Raw genomic sequence first — 23,533 nt, 5'->3', positions numbered from 1 at the left:
AGATCATGATGGGGAAACCCACAGAGACAGCTGACAGGTCCTAGTTGGAGCTCACTGACTCTGGACTGACAGCTGGGGAACCTGCATGGGACTGAACTAGGCCCGCTGAATGTGGGTGACATTTGTGTGGCTTGATCTGTTTGTGGGGTCCCTGGCAGCAGGACCAGGACTTATCCCAGGTGCATGAACTGGCTTTTTGGAGCCCATTCCCTGTGGTGGGATACCTTGCTCAGCCTTGATACAATGGGGAGGGACTAGGCTCTCCTTCAACTTGGTATACCAGACTTTGTGGGAGGCCTTACCCACTCTGAGGAGTGGATGGGGGTAGAGTGGGAAGGAGGTGAGGAGGCGGGAGAAGGGGAGAGAGGGGGAACTGGGGTTGGTATGTAAAAGGGAAAAAAATTAATAAATAAATAAATATATATATTTAAAAAACAGCACTGGAAAAACACAAACAAACAAAAATTGTTGACGTCAGCCCTTCTCATTTCATCCAATTGAACGGAATGCTGACTCAGCAGATGTTTCCCCTTTGTTTCTTATTCCTTGTGTGTTTAAGTAGCACAAAAACAATGTTAAAAGTACATTTACCAATGTTATATTCTGAAGATCGTATAATATTTCCTAGTGCAGTTCTGCCAAGGTGTACCTTGAACAAAAGAGGTGAAATGTCATGTTGATGTAAAATTTTAAAAAATGGTATATTCTGGTCCTAAGTGATATTATAAGGCATGCATATGTATGTGTATATGAGACATAATTCCTAATGTTTCTAAAGAGGCTTATTTTATTTTATTTTATTTGGTTTTTCAAGACAGGGTTTCTCTGTGTAGCTTTGGAGCCTGTCCTAGATCTCACTCTGTAGACCAGGCTTGCCTCAAACTCACAGAGATCCACCTGCCTCTGCCTCCCGAGTGCTGGGATTAAAGGCATGCATCACTACCACCCGGCAAGAGGTTTATATTTTAAAGAAGGCATCATTAAATGTGTCCTTAGGCCAGGCGGTGGTGGCACATGCCTGTAATCCCAGCACTGGGAGGCAGAGGCAAGTGGATCTCTGTGAGTTCAAGGCCAGCCTGGTCTACAAAGCCAGTTCCAGGACAGGCTCCAAAGCTACAGAGAAACCCTGTCTCGAAAAACCAAAAAAAAAAAAAAAAAAAAAAAAAAGTCCTTAGATGTGGTAACTTAATTGAAATGCATTGGATATTAAATGTTATATGGAAAACATGTGCAGCAGTGACCATGACCATTATAATTTATAAAATTACTCTTATTTCCAGAGGCTGGACTGCCTCAGGATATTTATCTAAGGAAAAAAAATAATGTTCTCTTTTTTTTTTTTGAACTGAGGATCGAACCCAGGGCCTTGTGCTTGCTAAGGCAAGTGCTCTACCACTGAGCTAAATCCCCAACCCCAATGCTCTCATTTTAGTCAGTCTTAGCTTGGTGGTGTCACCCAGGTCTACATGAAGTTATTTGGGGATTTATCTTGATTGAATCTTTATGTCTATATCATGCTGATATTTCCTCTAAAGTCCTTTCAGGACTGTATGAATATATCTATTGATATACTGGTGTGGTTTTTCAGCAAGTGTGGGAATATGTCCAAAAAGAAAGACACAGCAGAAATACCTGGAGTGTGTGAGTGTGTGTGTGTGTGTGTGTGTGTGTGTGTGTGTGTGTGTGTGTGTGTGTGTGGGTTGGATATTATGCCCTCATGTGAAATGTCTGAGTTTCTCAGGGAGGAGAATGATGATTGAAGGTCTAGTGACCACATGCATTAGTTACTTTTGTAGTGGTAAGACGCCATGACTAAGGCAATTTATAGAAGAAAATGTTTATTTCAGCTTAGCATCTGTTATGCCAGGGCAGAATAGCATGGTAGCGGGAACGGGATACTGAAAGCTCACATCTTGAACTGCAGACATGAAGCAGAGAGAGCAAACCGGAAATGGTGAAAGTCACTCTCAAAGCCTGCCTCCAATGACACACTTCCTTCAACAAGGCCACACTTCCTAAACCCTCCCCCAAACAGTGCTACCAACTGGGGACCAAGTGTTCAAATACATGAGCCTTTGGAGAACATTCTCATCACCACATGTTCATTGCATGAACTTTATGCTTGAGGACACATAGGAAGTGCGTTAGCTGCCTAATTGTATGAAGGAATACCATTGTGCCAACTCCAGACAGCATTCTGTTTCTGTCCTGTAACACTGGTGCTTTAGGAGACAGTCCTGAAACTTCTGTCCCCCAACTCCAGACAGCTCCATGGCTCTGGGGACTGCTATATCACACCTTCCAATGCTGTTAATTGTACATAAATCTCTAGTGCAAAGATGTGTAGAGATGCATGGTCCAGAAATAACACCTATTTTACTGAAAAACAATGAACACAGACTAGTTCATGCTTAACTGAGAGTTAATTGTAGAGCAAAAAAAAATTCATTCAACGTATAATGTATAAGGACAATATTAAACTACTATGATGATATAATTCTATTCATATTTCAGTGAATATATACCTGTATATACCTATGTACAGTAAAAAACAAAAACAAAAACATGGAATGGAATGCCATACACAGTATCTGTTGTAAATACTCTGTTCTATCTATTGGCTTTGAAAGAAGGAAAGGGTATAGAAAGTAGGAATTAAAAATGAGAATGTGGATTGAAGTAACCAATGGCTACAGAATCACCTTGAGCTGGGCAGAATGATGTCTTGACTTATGATGTAATGTGACATGCAATGGAATGAATGAGCAGCATATTTGTTTTCTTTTTGAGAAATTTTCAGGGAAATGAAGGAATCCTTCTGAAGGACTTTCCAAGCTCTTCCTCACCAGCACTGCTCAGAATCAGACTCTCATTTAGAACACAATAAAAACACAGACACCTATGCAGTATTACAGTCGCCAAGGGTACGTACACACATAAAGGCTTGTACCCTGGCTCCAGCAAACTTGTAGATTCTAGTCAGGTAAATGTGTGGGTAACGTGAGGTGTAAGAAGTGGTTGAAATGAGATGTGTAGGTCAAATTACAGGTGATTTTTTTTCAATGTGAATAAAGTTATGTTCAAATAGTTTAAAGAGAAGAATGGATGCCCTTTTCAATGTCAACATTTGTGTGACATTGAAAAGACATTTGTAAGGCGATGTGACATTGAAGAGACACTTGTAAGGTGGTGTGACATTGAAGAGACACTTGAGGAAACTGACAGCTTGAAAGACACCTAAGAGGCCTGGAAAAGGGCACTGTGGTTAAGAGCATTTGTTGCTCTTGCAGAGGACATGGGTTTGGTTCCCAGCACCCATATGTCAGTCAACAACCATCTATAACTCTAATGCAGGGGATCCAACACCCTCTTCTGGCCTCTGTGGGCACCAGGCATGCATGTGGTAGTGTCCATATACACACACAGGCAAAACACTGATGCAAATAAAATAAAAATAAAACTTTTTTCAAGAATCAGGAAACCCAAGGAGCTACTAACAAAAACAAACTCTGGAACCACCCACCCACTGTGCCTACCTGAGACCATGTGGATTCCTAACCAGAGTCTCAACCAGAGCTCTTGATAGAAACCCACAGAACCCACCTGTCTGTTAACCACCCCACCCAGCCCTGGGCTCCAAGACCACATGAAAACCAGCCTGGAACCAGAGAGTGAACCCTAGACTGAAGATTAAACATTATTCATTTGATCCACAGAATGCCACATAGGGGGAATAGCAAACAATTATCCACAGTTCCAATGAAGGCAAGACCAGATATCCATGCCAATAAATGTCACCAATAACCCACCTCTAGCATCTAGATCCCATCACAAAAACACAAAACAACATGAATGACCGATATGTCTTTTCCAGAAACTATCACCTCCAACATTATATTACCTGAGAAAACAACTCAGCTGATGCTCTATAAACCAATGACTTCAAAATGGGAATTATCAATATGTTCAAGGAATTCAATGAGGATATTCAATGAGGGTATTGAATGAAGACTGCAAAAACACAAACAGTTGAATGAAATAATTAAAACCACTTAAGATATGAAAGTAGTTTCAATAAAGAACTGGAATCTCTGAAGAAAAACTGAGCAATTAAAACTGGAAATAAAAAACTCAGAAAGTTAAGCAAAAATCTCAGTGCAAAGCCTTACAACAGATTGGGTCAAGTGGAAGAGAGGACTTCAGGTCATGAAGACAAGGTAGATGAAAAGATCACTCAGTCAAAGGAAGTAAGAGATAAAAAACAACAACAAATTCCTACAGGTGACAAATACATTCAGCAAAGTAGCAGGATACAAATATTAACACACAACGATCAGTAACCTCCCATATAACAACAACAAACATACAAAGAAAGAAATCAACAATACCATTTTCACAACAGCTTGAACAACTGTCTCAGAATAAATCCAATGAAGTGAAAGACATGCATAGTAAAAGCTTTGGGACGTGGAAAAAACGGTGAAGAAGACACCAAAGATGCAAAGCCCCACGCTCATGCATTGGTAGGACTAGTATTGTGAAAACTGACATTCTACCAAAAGCAATCTACAGATTCAACACAATCCTCATCAAATTCCAATCCAGTTCTTCACATAAATTGAAAAATGACCAGAGACGTCATATGGAAACACAAAAAGAAACCAGGATAGCCAAAACAATCCTGAACAATTAAAAAAAGAAAAAAGCCTCTGGAGGCATGAATATTCCTGATTGTAAGTTATTCTACAGAGCTATAGGAAAACAGCATGCTGTTAGATAAAAACAGATACCTTGATCAATGGAATAGAACTGAAGACCAGACATGTGCTTACACTTACAGACACCTGATATTTGACAAAGAGGCCAAAAAGTGCACACTGAAGAAAAGACTACATCTTCAACAAATAGTGCTGGTGGAACTGGGTAGGTGTATAAAAACTAGATTCTTACCTCTCACACTGACTGAACAAAACTTCAACTTAAGACCTGATACCCAAATCCAATAGGGGAGGAAGGAGGGAATACACTTGAATATAGGAAAGGAGTTTCTAAACAGGACCCCAATAGTACAGACATCAAGACCAACAACTGATAAGTGGGACCACTTGAAACAAAAAGGCTTCTGTACAGAAAGGACAGCATCATTCCAGTGCACAGGAAGCCTGCAGAATGGAAAAAAATCTTTACCAGCTCTCCATCTGACAGAAGGTTTAGATACAAAGAACTCAAACTAAACACCAAGAAATCATGCAACCAAATTTAAAAATGGGGCATGGATCTAAACAGTGTCAAAAGATGAAACACAGTGGATGAGAGTTGTTGTTCTTTTTTTTAATGTTCATTACCCTTAGCCATCAGGGAGATGCAAATTAAACCTACTTTGAGATTTCATCTTACCCAGTAGGAAAGGCCAAGACCAAAGAAAAATTTTAAATGACAGCAGATACTGACAAGGATGTGGGGAAAGGGGACTACTTCATCACTGCGGATGGAAGTAAACCTAGTGTAGGATATCAGTGTAAAGGGTCCTCAAAACCTGAAAATACATCTAGCTGCCACTCCTGGGCACAGAGTCAAAGGATTCTGTATTACAGAGATACATGCTCGTCCATGAGCAGTGGTGCTGCTCTATTCCCAATAGCCAGATATTAGACACAGCCTAGGTGTCCATCTACTGATGAATGGATAATGAAAATGTGGTACCTTTACACAATAGAATATTATTCAGCTGTTAAGAAAAATTATTAAATCCAAAGGTAAATGGATGGAACTGGAAACGGTCATCTTGAGTGAGGAAACCCAGGCCCAGAAAGGTAAACACTGCATGTTTTCTCTCAGATATTAGCTTTTAAAAATAAATGTGTGCTTCCTTTGAAATACCTATAGAAGTGGCTAGTAAGGTGCCGCTGGGGAGGAGTGTTAGTTATTTGGAGGTGCTCTTAACCTGCCAGGAAATGTCACGAAACACGACAGATCCACTAACAAGAGTTTTATTAAGAGAGGAAGGAAAGAGACAGATGTGAACAGGCCTGTTGAAAACACACGTGGTCAAGAGAAGAAGAAAGAGAAAGAGAGAAAGAGGAGCCGGGAAATATGGCGCTGGCTTATAAAGGCTGGGCTGCGCTTGTGTACATGGATTTATGTGGCTACTCCACACATGTGTGTAGATCACATGGCTGTGCTGCACACTTTATGCAACCACGCAAAGCCACAGGGGCAAAGCCACAGGGTCCTGGTCATGCGAGACGTTTTGACCCAGAAATAGCTATTTTGAACCGGAAATAGCTAGGCGGAAGTGTCTAGGTCTGCCGGGCATGCCCAACCATGGGGGCATGTTGTGAATACATATCAAGGGGTTCTTTCAAGAAAAGGGAGAGAGAATCCAGGGTTATAAAGGGAGATGGTGGAACAGGGGGATTACATCAGATGGAGCATTCGAGGGCAAAGCGGTGTAGGAAAGATGGGGCAGGGTAACTAACACTAAAGGCCTTTGAAAAAGCCACTCTGTAGATAAACTCCCTAAACACACACACACACACACACACACACACACACACACACACACAAATTGCTTCTGTGTAGCTCTTCTGTGTCATGCTAATTGTTGTGGCACTGTGCATAGAGAGAGCCTCATAATCTATGTAAACCTTCTAAAGATCAATAGGTATTAAATAATATGTATGTGCATATAGTCACTTAATTTTCAAAACAACTTTACTTTTGTTCATTATGATTTTGAAAAGCCTTATAACTAAATTGCTGTAGAAGTTTGTAACTAAATTCTGTAAAACATTTGTAAGAGAAGGACAAGCAGAATGGACTCCAGTGCCCTAAGAGCCACTACTGTATCTCATATGCTTAAACTGGCCTAAGGGGTTTACTGGGACTAATTCCTTGATGTCTGCCACTTACCCTCTCCAACCAGGATCAGTCTTTCCCTGGCACCTGGGACAGAGGAGAACAAACCACCAGATGGTCCATCAGCAATGTCTTCAGAGAATATTGCTCAGAGACGGGGTGGGAGGTGGGACTGGCATGATGCTTTTGCTTGTAATCCCAGCACTTGTGAAGCTGAAACAGGATTATAAATTTGAGACTACAGCATAGGCTTCATGATGAGACCTTTTCTCAAACCAGCAAGTTGGAGTTGCTTATGTCCACATTTCCAAAGGAAACCAGAAGACAAGAGATTGCCGGGCGGTGGTGGCGAGAGCCTGTAATCCCAGCACTCGGGAGGCAGAGGCAGGCGGATCTCTGTGAGTTCATGGCCAGCCTGGTCTACATAGTAAGTTTCAGAACAGGCAGGGCTACAGCCTATTATCTCCTATTTTGGGAGTGGGGGGGAGGGGAGTCACTATACTATTTCTATTTATAAATACATATTAGATAACATAACCTTCCGACACGGTTCAGTGTAACGCACTGAGGGGTCCGGTTTCTCCGCGGGAAGCCCTGCCATAAAATACTCGCAGTCAAGAACTTGTCAGTCTTTAAACTCCCCTATGGTTGGTGGCCTTTACTGTCGCTTAGGGTCTGAGAAGGTGGGACGGGAAGCCGGGTCTCCGAGCCAATCAAACACACCGGCCGGAGCAGGGCGGGCTTCCAGCCCAGCGCAGCCCGGGGGCTAAGCGCACCTGAGCCACCTGTCGCCATCTTGGGTCCTGTCCCGGTCCCCTCCCCGCTCCCAAGTCCCCTTCAGAACCACAGTGAGGACTCTGCGTGTCCGGGATCTGGAAATGGTGAGTCTGTGGCAGGGGGTCCCCAGGCCCGCGTCCTGCGGCACCCCGGGCGTCCTGGGGCGTCCCTGGCCCCTGCGCGGGGACTCTGCGCAGCTCTGGCCCTGAGCGTGCTGGACGGAAGGGAAGCGATAGCCCAAGTCTGCACCCTGCCCCAGCTTCTCATCTCTGTCCCCTGGCTCCCGCCGTCCAATTCCAGAGACACCATCCATATCTAGGGTTTTGTGAGTTCAACCTGGAGTCAAGATGATCTCCTCTCTGTCCCTGGGACGTCAGGCTCCATCTGTCTCCCAGGTACCTGGAACCCCATTATTTGTGTCACGAACTCTTATCTCTCGGCTCTGGTGACCTTAAGTGGTCCCTCGGTGGTAAAGCGCCCCTGGCCAGGAAATACTATGGGGGCCTGCCCGGCTGCCCGGCTGCGTGTTGGTGCAGCTGGATAGGTGTCCAGGGGTGCCGCCGGGTGGTGGGACCCACAAGACCGGGCGGCATCGTTGTGGTGTTATGCCTAGTGAGCAGATCAGGAACCATAGCAACCAAAGAGCATGGAGTGGCTAGGCCTCTGGAGATTGCTTTTGCCAGACTGCTAACCCAACTGGCTAACCAAAGGTTTTTTTGTTTGTTTGTTTGTTTTTATCAGCCTCTCCTCCCTCCGAACCAGCTCTCCAGGCTTTTACATACTCCTTCACCTTGCGCCTGGGTAAACTAAGTCAGGGCTTGCGTCTCTGGCCCTCTGGTTTTCTGTGATCTGTTTCTGAATCTCTGTGATCAACTAACTAACTGTGTGCTGGTCTGAATCCTGACATTCAAATATCACTTGGCTTTGTCTCTGTTGTCGGGAGGCCATCTTACCCTCGGTTCTCTGGGTCTCTCACAGTCTCTTCCTAACAAGGGCATTTACTTGAGGTTGTGAGGCTGCTAGAGATTGTAATCCTGATTCCCACCTCTTTTATTTTTTTTATTTTTGTTGTTGTGGGGTTTTTTGTTGTTTTTTTTTGTTTTTGTTTTTGAGCTGGGGATCGAACCCAGGGCCTTGTGCTTGCTAGGCAATCGCACTACCACTGAACTAAATCCCCAACCCTATTTTTGGTTTTTTGAGACAGGATTTCTCTGTGTAGTTTTGGTGCCTGTCTTGGATCTCGCTCTGTAGCCCAGGCTGGCCTCGAACTCACAGAGATCCGCCTGCCTCTGCCTCCTGAGTGCTGGGATCAAAGGTGGCGCGCGCCTGGCTTGATTCCCACCTCTTTTACTGGGTAACGTTGACTAGACATTTAACCATTTCCACTCATTAATGTATGTGTGGCACATGTTGGGAAGTGTCTGCCACCGAGGCTTCACCTGTGTAGAGTTCTCTGAAGAAACAAAAATGAACAAAAAGCTAAACTGCTTGGGGTAGGAGAGACGGAGAAGGAGGAGCTTAGGCCTTGGAACTAGTGAGGACCTCAAGGAAGGAGGAAAAGGCAGTCAGGAGTTAGGCCTACCCTGTAGCCGTCTCCGTTCCTAGGATGTTCTCCAGTACCCGGAATGGAGACTATGGAACCGAGATGGCCTACTCTCTCCTGTCACTTTTTCCCACAGGCCCTCAATTCCCAGCCGAGCCTTCCAGATGTGCGGAGAGCAGGGTTTCACACCCAGAACTGACGAACCCCATCAGTTCCTCCGAGGTCTGGCAACCAGTTGCTAAAATCCAACCTCCATGCAAGCATCCCATGTATCAACTTCTCCGTTCCACAGCCAGATCAGCTCTTTATTCATCATGATATATTCAAACGGACAATATTTTGTCATTTTCCCTGAGTCCTGGAGCAATGGTATTTTTAAGAATGAAAGTCTGATTGTTGCCGGGTGGTGGTGGCGCGCCTTGAATCCCAGCACTCAGGAGGCAAAGCCAGGTGGATCTTTGTGTGTCCGAGGCCAGCCTGGTCTACAGAGCGAGATCCAGGAAAGGTAAAAAGCTACACAAAGAAACCCTGTCTCAAAAAACAAAAACAAAAACAAAAGAAAGAAAGAAAGTCTGATTGTAAACATTTCAAGAAGATCCACTTGACCCCCTGAAAACCATGGTTGTGCCTTTCCTCTCTAGACTCAGACACAGAATCGCCGTGCCTTTGGATGGAGTTTCCCTTAGAAGTCGCTCAGGGTGGTGTGTTCCCATTTCAAACTCTGCACTTCCTGGCCCCAAGTGTCAGAATGGCCTGACACTAAATGCCAAGTGGCCCTGCCTCTGCTCTCTTGGGTGCCTAGTGAAAAGCCCCTGGTTACTTCAGCAGCAGCCTGAGGTGGGGATGGAGCCCCAAGGAGGGGCAGCTGGGTTCCCTCCAGCTGGGAAGAATGTCCTTTTGTGCCCCATCTAAGAAGCACTTCCATTTTCCATGACTGAACTGTGTCACGGTGAAAAAATATAGGAAGCTATTTCCCTGCTGTGTAGCCCTGGTGAGCAGAGTGGGCTAGCCTCAGCCTCAAAGAAATCTGCCTGCTTCTTCCTCTGCCTCCCCATGCTGGAATAAAAGGCACGGACCACCACACCCAATTAAAAGTCTTTTTTTGTTTGTTTTTGTTTTGTTTGTTTGGTTTGTTTGTTTGTTTTTTCTTGGTTTTTGAGACAGGGTTTCTCTGTGTAGCTTTGCGCCTTTCTTGGAACTCACTTGGTAGACCAGGCTGACCTCAAACTCACAGAGATCCGCCTGGCTCTGCCTCCCGAGTGCTGGGATTAAAGGCATGCACCACCACTGCCTGGCTAGACCACAAGGATTCTTTTGGCATGCTTTTTTCCTGTCAGCACTTGTAATTTGTCTTTTTCTTTTTTTAATAACTTTTTATAATTTAGAGTGCAGGCGTCCTGCTGTTTGATGCATTCGCTATCTGGTGTGAGTCTGTTAGAATTCAAGCTGTCAAAAGCCACTGGAGGAGAGCGTTCTGGTGTTGTTGGTGAATGGACAGAGTTCTACGTTTTTCTCCCCTTTAACTACTTTACTCCGGAAGTAGTTAAGTGCTCCTGTGTTCTTAGATCCAGGGAGAGTTGCACGAGCCCAGATGCCTTTGTTTTTCTGTATTCAATAAACTGAGGTCCTCGGTACATGGGCCAACTGGAAGATTTAGAGGGCTGGAAGCCTTCATTGGGGGAATCACAGGTGTAGCTGTCCGTGTGCAGTCCTTTGGAAAACTGCCATGTTTCCTGAAATCCTTACATGAACAGATGTTTGGATTGATTTTTCTTTCTCCCATGAAACAAATCAAATGTCACCTGCTATGAGACCCACACACAGAGTGGAGTGAAACCCCACCCCCTGTTTCCAAAGCTGAAGACTTGGGTTGAAGAGAAATGTGTCATTACAGGAGCTGGTGTCATTTGAGGATGTGGCGGTGCGCTTCACCTGGCAGGAGTGGCAGGGCCTGGATGCTGCCCAGAGGACCCTCTACAAGGACGTGATGCTGGAGACCTACAGCAGCCTGGTGTCCCTGGGTGAGTGGCTCCTGTAGAATGCTCAGAAACAATTGTTTTCTTTTTTCAGGTGGTAAGGTAGGAATCATTGCTAATTTAATACTAATTCTATATTACACATTTTAGTTGACACATTGTAATAGCATGCATGTTTTTGAGAACAGCAGTTTTACAGTGCACTTATGTCATTTCTAATGATCAGATGAACGTGAGAGATAAGTTTATCAGCTCGGGCTTTACTTCTTTCTCTTGTGGACAGTTGAAATTTATCTGATAAATATTTTGAAGGGTTTAATTGCTTTTCGATCATATTTGCCATTCTGTAGAACATAAGTTACTCATCACATCCATACACATCCCAGCAAATACCATTCTATCCCCATTATGCATTTCTCCATACTCAAGAGTAAACACTGTTTTTAATCTCTACTTCTTTGCAATGATCTTTATCTTGGAGTTTGGATAACATAAAGGTGTCTCTCTGTGCGCGCACACGCACGAGTGTCTGTGTTTGTGTGTGTGTGTGTGTGTGTGTGTGTGTGTGTGTGTGTGTGTGTGTGTCTGTGTGTGTGTGTGTACATGTGTACCTGCACTTTTCACTCATGTCTTTGACTTTTCTGGGAAATGTCCACTCACTACAAATATGGAGGACCTACTGTTGGGGTTGTTGGGGTGTTCTATGTCCTTATATGTTATGGAAATTAACGTCATGTTAAATGAGTCGTTTGACAGTATTTTCTTCTTCTGTAAGTTGATTTCTTCTTCTAATTGTTGCTTTTTCTCTGTAGATGGTTTGGAGATTGATGTCTTGTGTGTTGATTCTGGCTTGTGTTCCTGTTCTCCACATGTATTAAAATGCTGATGCTGCCCATATATTCTAGGAACTTCATGGTTTTCAATTCTCATATTTAACTTTGGGTTCATTTTTAGTGGACTTCTATGGTGACAATGAAACATCCATTACCTTTCTCTACTTAGCTGCTGGATGCCTCCGTTTCTTAGCACAATTTACACATGAGAACTTCCTTCATGAACGTGAGTTCTCAAGACTTGTTGAAAATCAGTCAGTGATGACTACTGGTCCATTGCACTGACAAAACACTGGAGACAGGTATTTTAAAAGGAGGAACGGTTTACCTTTGCTTGTGGTTTTGTTTTTAGTTGATTTATTTTACAGTTACAGATGCATCTTTATTTAAAAATCTGAACTACCTAGTTAGCGTTTTTCCACTAACTAGGGGAGCAAAGACCTTTCACAGGCTCGAGCTCTTTTGCTTGCTTGGCTGCTGTTCTTGTGTGGGCTTGGGCCGGGTTGGCCCTTTTAGCTTCCTTGGCAGCCTGATAGTGGCTATCGCTGCATTCTCTCCTCTTGGCCCCGACATCAGCAAGAAACCCGCCAGTGACGGCTGCGGGGATTTGACTGCATGGTGGACTCAAACTTTTTTTTTTTTTTTTTTAGAGAGAGAGAGGACAGTCTATCTTGTCTTGTCTGGCCAGGAATTTCTCAGAAAGGAACTCGGGGTTGCATTTTGCATTAAGAGACACGAGAGCCTTCCCTTGGGTCCTGGTGTACTGTGGTAGATTTTGGGCTAGTAGAAGGGCAGAGGAAAGATGGCCAGGAGCTTGGAAGAACATTGTGGCAGCATATGATGTTGCAAAAATTGCTCACCCCACTGCAGCCAGGAAGTAGAGTGGAGCTGACGTCCCTTCTAGGGTAATGGTCTGTTCAAATAGTTTATCTGGTCTTCATTTAACTTTGGCATGTAGTACCTATCCAGAAAATTGTCCATTTCTTTCAGATTTTCCAATTTTGTGGAGTAGAGATTTTTGAAGTATGACCTGATGATTCTCTGGATTTCCTCGTTGTCTGTTTTTATATCTTTCTTTTCATTTCTGATTTTGCTAATTTGGATGCTCTCTCTCTGTCTTTTGGTTAATTTGGATAAGGGCTTGTCTATCTTGTTGATTTTCTCAAAGAACCAACTTTTTGTTTCATTGATTCTTTGTATTATTCTCTTTGTTTCTATTTCATTGATTTCAGCTCTCAATTTGATAATTTCTTGGCGTCTATTCCTCCTGGGAGACTTTGCCTCTTCCTGTTCAAGGTCTTTCAGGTGTGCTGTTAAGTCACTACTGTGAGATTTCTCCAACTTCTTTAGGTGTGCATTTAGTGCTATGAATTTCCCTCTTAGCACTGCTTTCATAGTGTCCCATAAGTTTGGGTATGTTGTACTTTCATTTTCATTGAATTCTAGGAAATCTTCAATTTCTTTCTTTATTTCTTCCTTGACCCATTGGTGATTCATTTGTGCATTATTCAGTTTCCATGAGATTGTAGGCTTTCTATAATTTTTGTTGTTGAGATCTAACTTTAAGCCATGGTAGTCCAATAAAATACAGGAGGTTATTCCAATTTTTTGGTGTCTTTTGAGATTTGCTTTGTGGTTGAGCATGTGGTCAATTTTAGAGGAGGTTCCATGGGGTGCTGAGAAGAAAGTATATTCTTTTGTGGTAGGGTGGAATGTTCTATAGACATCTATTAATTCCAATTGAGTCATAACTTCTGTTAGGTCCCTTATTTCTCTGTTAACTTTCTGTCTGGCAGATCTGTCCAGTGGTGAGAGTGGGGTGTTGAAGTCTCCCACTACTAGTGTATGGGGTTTGATGTGCAATTTAAGCTTTAGTGAGGTTTCTTTTACAAATGTGAGTGCCCTTGTATTTGGAGAATAGATGTTCAGAATTAAGACTTCATCTTGGTGGATTTTCCCTATGCTAAATATGTAATGTCCATCCTGATCTCTTTTGATTGATTTTATTTTGAAGTATATTTTATTAGATATTAGAATAGCTACACCAGCTTGCTTCTTAAGACTTTTCCAACCTTTTATTCTGAGGTAGCATCTATCTTTGAAGTTGAGGTGTGTTTCTTGTATGCAGCAGAAGGATGGATCCTGTTTTCATATCCATTCTGTTAACTGTGCCTTTTTATAGGTGAATTGAGATCATTGATATTAATGGATATTAATGACCAGTGATTGTTAATTCCTGTTATTTTTTTGGTGGTAGTGTTGTGTGTTTCTCTTCTTTGCTATTTGTTGGTGTTGGATTATCTATTGCCTGAGTTCTCATGGGTGCATCTAACTTCCTTAGGTTAGCTTTTTCCTTCTACTGCTTTCTGTAGGGCTGGATTTGTGAATAGGTATTGTTTAAATCTGGTTTTATCATGGAATATTTTGTTCACTCCATCTATGTTGATTGAGAGTTTTGCTGGATATAATAGTCTGGGTTGGCATCCATGGTCTCTTAGTGTCTGCATAACATCTGTCCAGGACCTTCTGACTTTCAGAGTCTCCATTGAGAAGTCAGGTCTTATTCTGATGGGTCTGTCTTTATATGTTACTTCGCCTTTTTCCTTTGCAGTTCTTAATATTTTTTCTTTATTCCGTATGTTTATTGATTTGATTATTATGTGGCGAGGGAACTTTTTTTTTTTTTTGGATGCAGTCTATTTGGTGTTCTAAGCTTCTTGCATCTTCATAGGCATTTCCTTCTTTAGGTTGGGAAAGTTTTTTTCTATGATTTTGTTGAATATATTTTCTGTGCCTTTGAGTTAGTATTATTATTATTCTTCTATCCCTAATTATTCTTAGGTTTGGTCTCTTCATGGTTTCCCAAATTTCCTGGACATTTTGTGTTATGACTTTTTTGGCTTTAGTGTTTTCTTTGACTGATGAATCTATTTCCTCCATTGTATCTTCAACGCCAGAGATTCTGTCTTCCATCTCTTGCATTCTGTTGGTTATGCTAGAATCTGTAGTTCCTATTTATTTACTCAGATTTTCCATTTCCAGCATTCCCTTGGGTTGTGTCTTCTTTATTGCCTCTATTTCAGTTTTCAAATCTTGGACTGTTTCATTCACCCGTTTAATTGCTTTTTCTTGCCTTTCTTTAAGGGATTTATTGATTTCTTCTAGTTTTTTGTTTGTCTTTTCTTTGAATTCTTTAAGAGCATTTTTCATTTCTTCTCTCAAGGCCTCTATCATCTTCTTCCTAAGTCATTAAGTCATTTTTAAGATCGATTTCTTCTGCTTCCTCTGCATTGAGATGATGTAGAACCACTAGCTTCTGATGGTGCCTTATTGGTCTTTATGCTGTTGACTATATTTTTGTACTGTTGTCTACCCATCTGTCTCTTCCTCCACTCTGTGCAAGTGGTATCTGAGTCTGAGGGAGCCTCTGTTGGTCTGATTGATACTCTTGGTCTAATCTGGGCTCTTGGTCCAATTGGTGCTAATGCCTTCTGTGTCTCAGGGAGCAGCTACTCCCTATCAGTGCAAGGTGGGCTTATGACTCCAGTGGTCTCTGGTGTCACTGGGGGCTGTTTTCTTAGTGAGGAGGTGGGTGGGGAAAGAGGCAGCTGCTGGTCCCTGGGGCTCCAATGGCTGGGCTTTTTTTTTTTTTTTTAAGAAGGATTGTCTTAATTAGATTAGTTGTTGTGGGAAGACCCAGTCACATGTGGGTGGCACCATACCCTTGGCAGAGGATTGGAAAATTTGAGCTGAGCACAGCTGGCAACCAGGTGAGCATGCATGTATTTACTTCTTTCTGCTTTTGATTGTGGATGTGACCAGCTGCTTCATACTCCTGCTGGTGTTGAAATTACGTGATTTTAAGATGTCATGACAAACACTTCTCTAAGATTTAAAAAAAAAAAAAAAAAGCAATCTGAAGTTTATTTAAATGATAAAGATTTTTTTACTGGATTCTTGATTGTCACTTTTGGCAACTTAACCCAGGCTTGTAGGCAGAATTTTTCATTGGGACTCCAAATAACCATACAGAGACTTAATATTAATTATAAATTCTTGGTCAATAGCTTAGGCATGTTACTAACTAGCTCTTACAACTTAAATTAACATTTCTTATCTAAGTTTTACCACATGGCTCATGGCTTCTTACTTCCTTTTCTACACATCCTGCTTCCTCTGTGTCTGTCTTGAAACTCCTGATACTTCACCCTTCTTCTTCCCAGGTCTTCCTGTTCTGGCCCACATAATCTCTTCCTGCCCAGCTATAGGCAGGCCAGTTGGGTCTTTATTAACCAATGAGAGTAATGCATATTTATGTTGTACAAAGATTGTTCCATGCACAGCCTGGTGGAAAGTGGTGTGCTATATGGTCAAAAGCCTGCCCTGTGTCTCACCAGAGCCTTGTTAACTGTAGTTATGCACTCTGACTCAAAGTAAGGAAGTAGTGTTAGCAACAGTGTTAGTTAGCCACATGCCTTCCCATAGCGCCTTGGGCCTTATGTTTAAACGTATTCCTTAAAAGCATTCTCACCCTGCATCAAAGATGTTTCTTATACTGGGAGGAGGGGAGTAGATGACCACATGCATTATATAAAAGCTCATCACAATAAAAGTTCCAAGTTCTATTTTGTATTTTGAACCTACCCATAGTAATGTTCAGGCTATTTCATTCCACAAAGTTCTCCATACTACAGTAAGCAACTTAAAAAAAAAAAAATCTACAGATGTTTTTGCCCTCTTCCTTTTCCTAAACACAAGAAAGGTATGCTCCCTAAGAAGTAAATGAGTGACTGTTTGCTATTTCATGTCTGATTGTGATGATGGCTCCCTCCTTGTTGTACTCCTTTTCATCAAGAATATTCAAAGCAGTTTCCTACATACTGCATTTGGAGGTGTCATTTTGATAATAAAATACATGTAAAATTAGATTTTTGGAAAGCTGCCTTTATTAATCAAAGTATTTGTTTGCAGTCATTTATTTGAAAATGTCTTAAAGTTCTCACAAAACTTGGATTTTATTTCCATAAAGTTAACTTAAAAACTTATTGCTGTGTTGCTGGGCAACTGCTGAGGTCTCCCTTGCGCTCCTCCAGCTCCACGAGAAGAGCCTGTATATAGGCCTCATTCATCTTAACACTCTGCCCCGGGCCTTTCATGAGGAGCAACTCTGGTACTTCCTGGTGTCCGGCTCAGCCAGCAGCAGAGCTCCCACTTTAGAATGTGTTTATATTTCACGGGGGCTCAGGCAGAAGGCTGAAGCCAGTCAAGAATTTCTGCAGAGTGGTAAGGCTTTGCAGGGATAGAAGGGACTGGATTCTTTCAGGTTGCTGTGCCTAGTATGTGACCAGAGGAAGCTGATCGTACTGAGGTGCACTGGAAAAATTGGGATGCCTGACTGAGTTCTTTTATTTGTGTGATCTACATAATAGGCTTCAAATTCTGATGACTCCACTCACTCCCACCCAGGAGGAAGTCTTTCTCATTCAAGAGGATGAGAAGAACCAACTAGTTGTGTTCATGTTGTGATCTATGTACTATTTTCTCCCTCTTCAAGTGTGTTGTCTCTAATTTCATTATGCTTTCTTGTCACTTCTGTTTTCTTCAAATCATCACTTCATGTTATTTATCATGCAGTGTAATGACACTGAAGATAGTATTCCAGTTAACAAAGAAAGTGAGAAGAGTAAACACTAAGTCATTGATCTGAATCATTGACCACAGCACCATCCGTGAATTAAAGCTCTTTGTTGTCTTGCAGACTTGATCCAGCATGCTGGCATCATTTGTCTATTGCTTCACACTTACAGGACACTGCGTGGACAAACCTGAGTTGATCTTCAAGTTGGAGCAAGGACTTGAGCCATGGCACGTGGCAGAAGCCTCACCCAGGAACCTCCCAGGTCAGCAAGAAGAAAGCTCATCAGTTATTGGCTGCATTGAGCTTTCCCACTGACCTTTTATCTAAATTCACTCCTGATGAAGAAAGTGTTTAGTATTAACTTGGTAAACCAGAATGCCTCTAAGATGAAAGGAGACATTCAAACCATACTTCAATGGCACCCCTTAATGTAAGTCCCCTCAACTTTCCAATCAAGGCTTACAAAAGCAAACTAAATCCTTAGAAACACCTGCATTTGTTTGCTTTTAGAAGAAACCTGGCTAATGAAAACACAGACTGTACAGATGGAAAATGATATTTGAAGCAAACTAAATGTGAAAGGAAGAAAAACTAAGTTTTCTTATAATAGTTGAAGCATATGAGAAGCCTAAGGAAGTCTGTTTATTATGAAACTATGGACTATTTCATTATGAAGAGATATCAAATATAAATTATATATGCCCTGAACATTTGTGAGCCAATGTTTTATATAAATAACATGCCTCAAAGTGTCAGGTTGTGTGTGTTAGTGTCAGTATCCCATTCATGAAGGGATAGACTACACAGACAACCAAAAGTAACTCTCTTCATGTGCCAAGCAAAGCATTTCCTTTAGTATAAGCAATGATATAGGGTGTTCATTCTTTTTCTTCCTTCTGGTTAAAATAAAGTTTAAACTGGGTGGGCTAGCATTCGACTTCCATCTCAGCACTCTGAGCTTGAGGCTAGCCTCCTCTACATAGCAAATTTCAGGCCAACAAGAGCTACATAGTGAAACCCTGTCTAAAACCTATGACAGAATTTCTTAGAAGCTCATGGACTAACTAGCCTGTGGTATGCAGTACAGAGGAAATAAGAACCTGGCTCCACGGGGTAGAAAAAAGAACTAACTGGAAATTTGTCCTCTGACTTCCAATTACACACATATATATTATATTCATGCCTATATTCACCCCACCCCAAATAATAATAGTAAATTTAAAAGTTAAAACCTTACATACAATTTTCGATAATGTGCAGTTGTCCATTCATTTAGGAACATTTTTTTGGTTTTGTTTTTGTTTTTTGGGGTTTTTTTTTGTTGTTTTGTTGGTTTTTTGTTTTTGTTTTTGTTTTCTTCAAGACAGGGTTTCTCTGTGTAGCTTTGCGCTTTTCCTGGATCTCTCTCTGTAGACCAGGCTGTCCTCGAACTCACAGAGATCCGCCTGCCTCTGCCTCCTGAGTGCTGGGATTAAAGGCGTGCGCCACCACTGCCCGGCTTTTTGTTTGTTTGTTTGTTTGTTTGTTTGTTTTTGAAACAGGGTTTCTCTGTATAACAGTCTTGGCTATCCTGGAACTCACTCTGTAGACCAGACTGACCTCAAACTCACAGAGACCCACCTGCCTCTGTCTCCCAAGTGCTGGGATTAAAGGCATGCGCTAATACCACCTGGCTCATTCAGGAACTTTTTTATTTGGAAATGAAATACAGAATCACTATACGTGGCAGCTTTCCCTTGCCTGTCTATATGCATGGTGGAATCACAGTAAGGACAGAATACATAAATCTGTAGGCCCATGTTTACTGAGAAATTACTCCCAGTAACCACGGCATGGTATCACCCCATGTGCTCATCATTAGACTCAGAACGTTGTATATAAAAAGTGTGTTACTCAGCTATCAGTAGGAGTCAGGCCGTGGTCTTAGAGAAACAGGGATGGAAGTGCACCTTGTGTTAAGTGAAATAAGTTAGAGTTGAAATAGAACACATATATTTGGTAACATGCACGGAATATAGAACTAACGTCAAGAAAGTAAAATTGGGTGGGCTCAATGGAGTAATGAACTAGCTGAAGAGGAAGAAATGGGGGAGTGTCTTGTACAATTAACATGTGGTAAGTAAATTTTTAAAGTTTGCATTTGAGGGTGTGGTGGTGTATGCTTTTAATCCCAGCACTTGGGAGATGGAAGCAAGTGGCCAGTCTGGTCTATATAGCAAGTTCTAGGCCTGCTAGAACTACCAAGTAAGACCTTGTCTCCAGTATGTTTAGATTTTTCATTTGAAATTGTCAGCTATGCACAGAAAGATGCACTGCTGTGAGAAAACTTCTGGTAGCTATTTTATTTTTATGAAGGTGTTTATTGTTGTTTTAGAAGGTGAAGAAGATGTGTAGAACATGCATTAAGGAGAGAATTTGGGAGGAGGTGTCTTCTACTTTTGGAGGAAGATGCTTTACCTTATAAAACCCATGGGATATCCTATTGCTTTTATCCACTGTGAAGTAACCCTTTCAAACACTTATATGTAGGGAGCTTTTCCCTAACATATATTCCTACTTAGGAGTGAGAACATTTATCTACATCCTATATATAATTACTTAAAAATACACCTAGCTGGGCAGTGGTGGCACATGCCTTTAATCCCAGCACTCAGGAGGCAGAGGCAGACGGATCTCTGTGAGTTCGAGGCCAGCCTGGTCTACAGAGCGAGTCACAGGAAAGGCGCAAAATTACACAGAGAAACCCTGTCTCGAAAAACCAAAAAAAATAAAAATAAAAAAATAAACCTATTTCACATGTGGAAGGGGTGTGCTGCAGATGATATTATATGTATAGTTAATATCATAGAGAAGTGGGGCAAGCAGGACTTAGCAGGTGAAAATCACTGTTGGAACCTACAGCGGACAGAGGTGAGTAGCTCACTTTCGTGCTTCATCAGAAGAAAATGCAGCAGTAAGAGACATGACCTAGCCTGCAGTGTGTGCGAATCCTGTTTGTTGTACAATCCATGGAGTACGAAAATGTTCACACTCATTACTAGTCAATATCGGTTTACAACTTCCATGAGGAAAAAGAAAAACCCACTTTATTTTAGAATTGCATAAAACGACTATAATGTGATTCATAGATAGGGACATTTTTAATCTAATTTCAGATCTTCCTATGTGGAGTATCCCAACTGTAACCAGCCAGGAAAACCAGAATGTGCATTTGTGGCAAGTTGGAACTATGCAAATCAAGGCATCAAGTGAAAAGATTGTAAGTAAAACATTATATTTGGGTACTTAACGATTTCAATCTGACCCTAAAGAGGGGAACCTATCATTCATAAGAATTTGGTGTGAGGCCGGCAAGACGGCTCAGTTGGCGTAGTACTGCCTTGGAGGACCTAAGTCTGTTCTCCAGCACTCTTGTAAAAAGCTGAGAGTAGCAATGGGCAGCTGTTACCCAGTGTTCAGGAGATTGAGAAAGAAGGGTACCTAGGACCTGTTGGACATCCTGACTATTCAAGTCAGCTAGCTCCACCTTTAATGAGAGACCCTTTCTCAAAATTAAGGTGGTCAGTAATGAGAAAGGCATCTGATGTCAACCTCTGGTCACCACTTGCAAACACACACATGTGCATGCACACTTGCACATAGGCAGACACTCATGCATAAACATATATGTACACTTATCTTCCTCACACTCACAGGTACTTAACTCAGGCAAGAACGTACTGTTTCTCAATATTTAGCTTCTCAAATTGCAGGGTGGAGAATAACTCAAAAGTTTTCATGCAGTTGGCAGACCTCTCTTGCATCCAGCATATCTTCTCCAATACACAATGATCTTTAGGATATTTGACCAGGAATATCATTCCAAGCTAACTTGATGTGTTTGATAAATAAAGAAACTTCATTTTAAAGATTTCTATAGTAAATACAGTAAACATTGGAAATTCATTTAAGTGACACTGGTATATGTAGCCCAAGACATGAATCATGTGAAGTTATCTAACCACTATTAATATATTTGGGATTCTGTGCTGTAAAAGTAAACTCAATACATGACAAGATGCATAAGTATGAGAAATGTAAATGTGACTGTGGGAAATCATACCTCACCAAGCCTCAAGAGCTAAGCCAGGAAAAAGAACTCTCTGTAGGTATAAGAAATATAACAAATGCTTTTATTTCAAGGTAGAGCTACAGGAGCAACAAAAGACCCATCAAAGGTCAAAATCTTGTAAAGCTGAAGCATGTAAGAAGAGAGTGTGCCAGAAATCACAGTGTGCTAGGGATCCAGTGTTTCATGTGTGTAAGAAAGCTCTCCATTGTAAGTCAACTCTTGCTAAAGGTCAGAGGCTTCGGAAAGGGGAGATAAGCTGTGAGTGTGAGGAATGCAGGAACACTTTCCTCCAGAACTCACGTGTTACAGTATGTCAGAAAGCACCTACACATAGGGAGCTTTGTGAATGTACAGAATGCAGAAAGGCTTTCTTCTGCAACTCAGAACTCACTAGTCATCAGAGAATGCGTACAAGGTGAGAAGACCAATGAATGTGCAGACCGTGGGAAGGCCTTCTCCCACAAGTCATATCTCACTCAACATCAGAAAATTCACACAGGTAAGAAGACTTTTGAGTGTTCAGATTGTGGGAAAGCCTTCCTCACTAAGGGAAAACTTACTCTACATCAGATAATTCATACAGGTGAGAAGCCCTATGAGTGTACAAGATGTGGGAAAGCCTTCTCCTTCAAGTCATACCTCACTCAACATCAGAAAATTCACATAGGCAAGAAGCCTTATGAATGTGCAGAATGTGGGAAAGCCTTCTACCGATTAACACACCTTACTTTGCATCAGAGAACTCATACAAATGAGAAGCCCTATGAGTGTACAAAATGCCAGAAATCTTTCTACTGCCAGTCACAGCTTACTCTGCATCAGCGAATTCACACAGGTGAGAAGCATTTTAAGTGCATGGAATGTGGAAAATCTTTCTACTGTAAGTCACACCTAACTCGACATCAGACAATTCACACAAATGAGAACAAGGCCTTTGAATGTATAGAATGCGAGAAGTCCTTCTACTCCAAGTCATACCTCACTGTGCATCAAAGGTCTCACCCGAGTGAGAAGCTCTATGAATGTATAGAATGCGGGAAATCATTCTATCAGAAGGCAACACTCTTTCTACATCAGAGGAATCATATCGGCGAGAAGACCTATGAGTGTACAGACTGTGGGAAAGTTTTCTATTTCAAGTCCCATCTCACTCTACATCAGGTAATACATACAGATACATGCCCATATGTGTGTACAGAATGTGGAAAATATTTCTACTATAAGTCACAACTCATTGTGCATGGACGAACTCACACAGGTGATAAGCCCTATGAATGTGGAGAATGTGGGAAAGCCTTCTCCCGAAAGCCATACCTCACTCGACATCATCAGCGTACTCACACAGGTAAGAGCAATTTGAATGTAAAAAGTGTGGAAATGCTTTCTACTGAAAGTCATAGCTCAATTAACTTCAGGGAACATGAGCATGTGGCAGTATTTTGAAGGAAAAGAATGCAGGATTCCTTTCTACTTCAAGTCACAAGTAGCAACAGTGGACACCTCAGATGAGGAGCCCTGAGCATGGGATGAATGAGAGAACTTTACACGTGAAGTCACCGCAGAGAATGAATCCTGTGACTGCAAAGTGCAGAGTAGTTCATGCAAGTCACAGTTCTGTGGCATCAGAGAATGCCAACAGCCCAGAAGCCCTATGAATGTATGGAGTGAAGTTAGGTTTCCTCTAAGGCCTCACTCGGCACATTTGTGCTCACATCCAGACAAGAAGCCTTACAAACGCACAGTGAGGAAATTCATTCTCAAGTCATATGAGAGGCCACATGGATGAGAATGTAAGGA

General features: G+C 41.9%; 1 protein-coding gene across 1 annotated transcript; it reads left to right on the top strand.

The window, feature by feature from the left end:
* The first annotated feature begins 7,706 nt into the window (after positions 1 to 7,706).
* LOC118587380 (zinc finger protein OZF-like) lies at positions 7,707 to 23,179 on the top strand. The gene is made up of 6 exons (XM_036193311.1): positions 7,707 to 7,739; positions 11,073 to 11,199; positions 17,795 to 17,887; positions 20,781 to 20,884; positions 21,808 to 22,144; positions 22,236 to 23,179. The coding sequence occupies exons 1-6, from the start codon at positions 7,737 to 7,739 to the stop codon at positions 23,177 to 23,179; spliced, it is 1,608 nt and encodes a 535-aa protein (XP_036049204.1). The 5' UTR covers positions 7,707 to 7,736.
* Positions 23,180 to 23,533: the final 354 nt, after the last annotated feature.

The sequence above is a fragment of the Onychomys torridus genome, chromosome 7 (assembly GCF_903995425.1).
Source record: "Onychomys torridus chromosome 7, mOncTor1.1, whole genome shotgun sequence".
Classification (NCBI taxonomy): domain Eukaryota; kingdom Metazoa; phylum Chordata; class Mammalia; order Rodentia; family Cricetidae; genus Onychomys; species Onychomys torridus.
This window is presented reverse-complemented; position numbering and strand designations above follow the sequence as displayed.

What these genes read in the sequence shown, in the direction of transcription:
- LOC118587380 (XM_036193311.1), top strand. An exon ending in CAGCAGCCTGGTGTCCCTGG is followed by an intron (nt 11,200 to 17,794) that starts GTGAGTGGCTCC and finishes TCACACTTACAG; the next exon opens with GACACTGCGTGGACAAACCT. An exon ending in AGGCATCAAGTGAAAAGATT is followed by an intron (nt 20,885 to 21,807) that starts GTAAGTAAAACA and finishes TTTTATTTCAAG; the next exon opens with GTAGAGCTACAGGAGCAACA.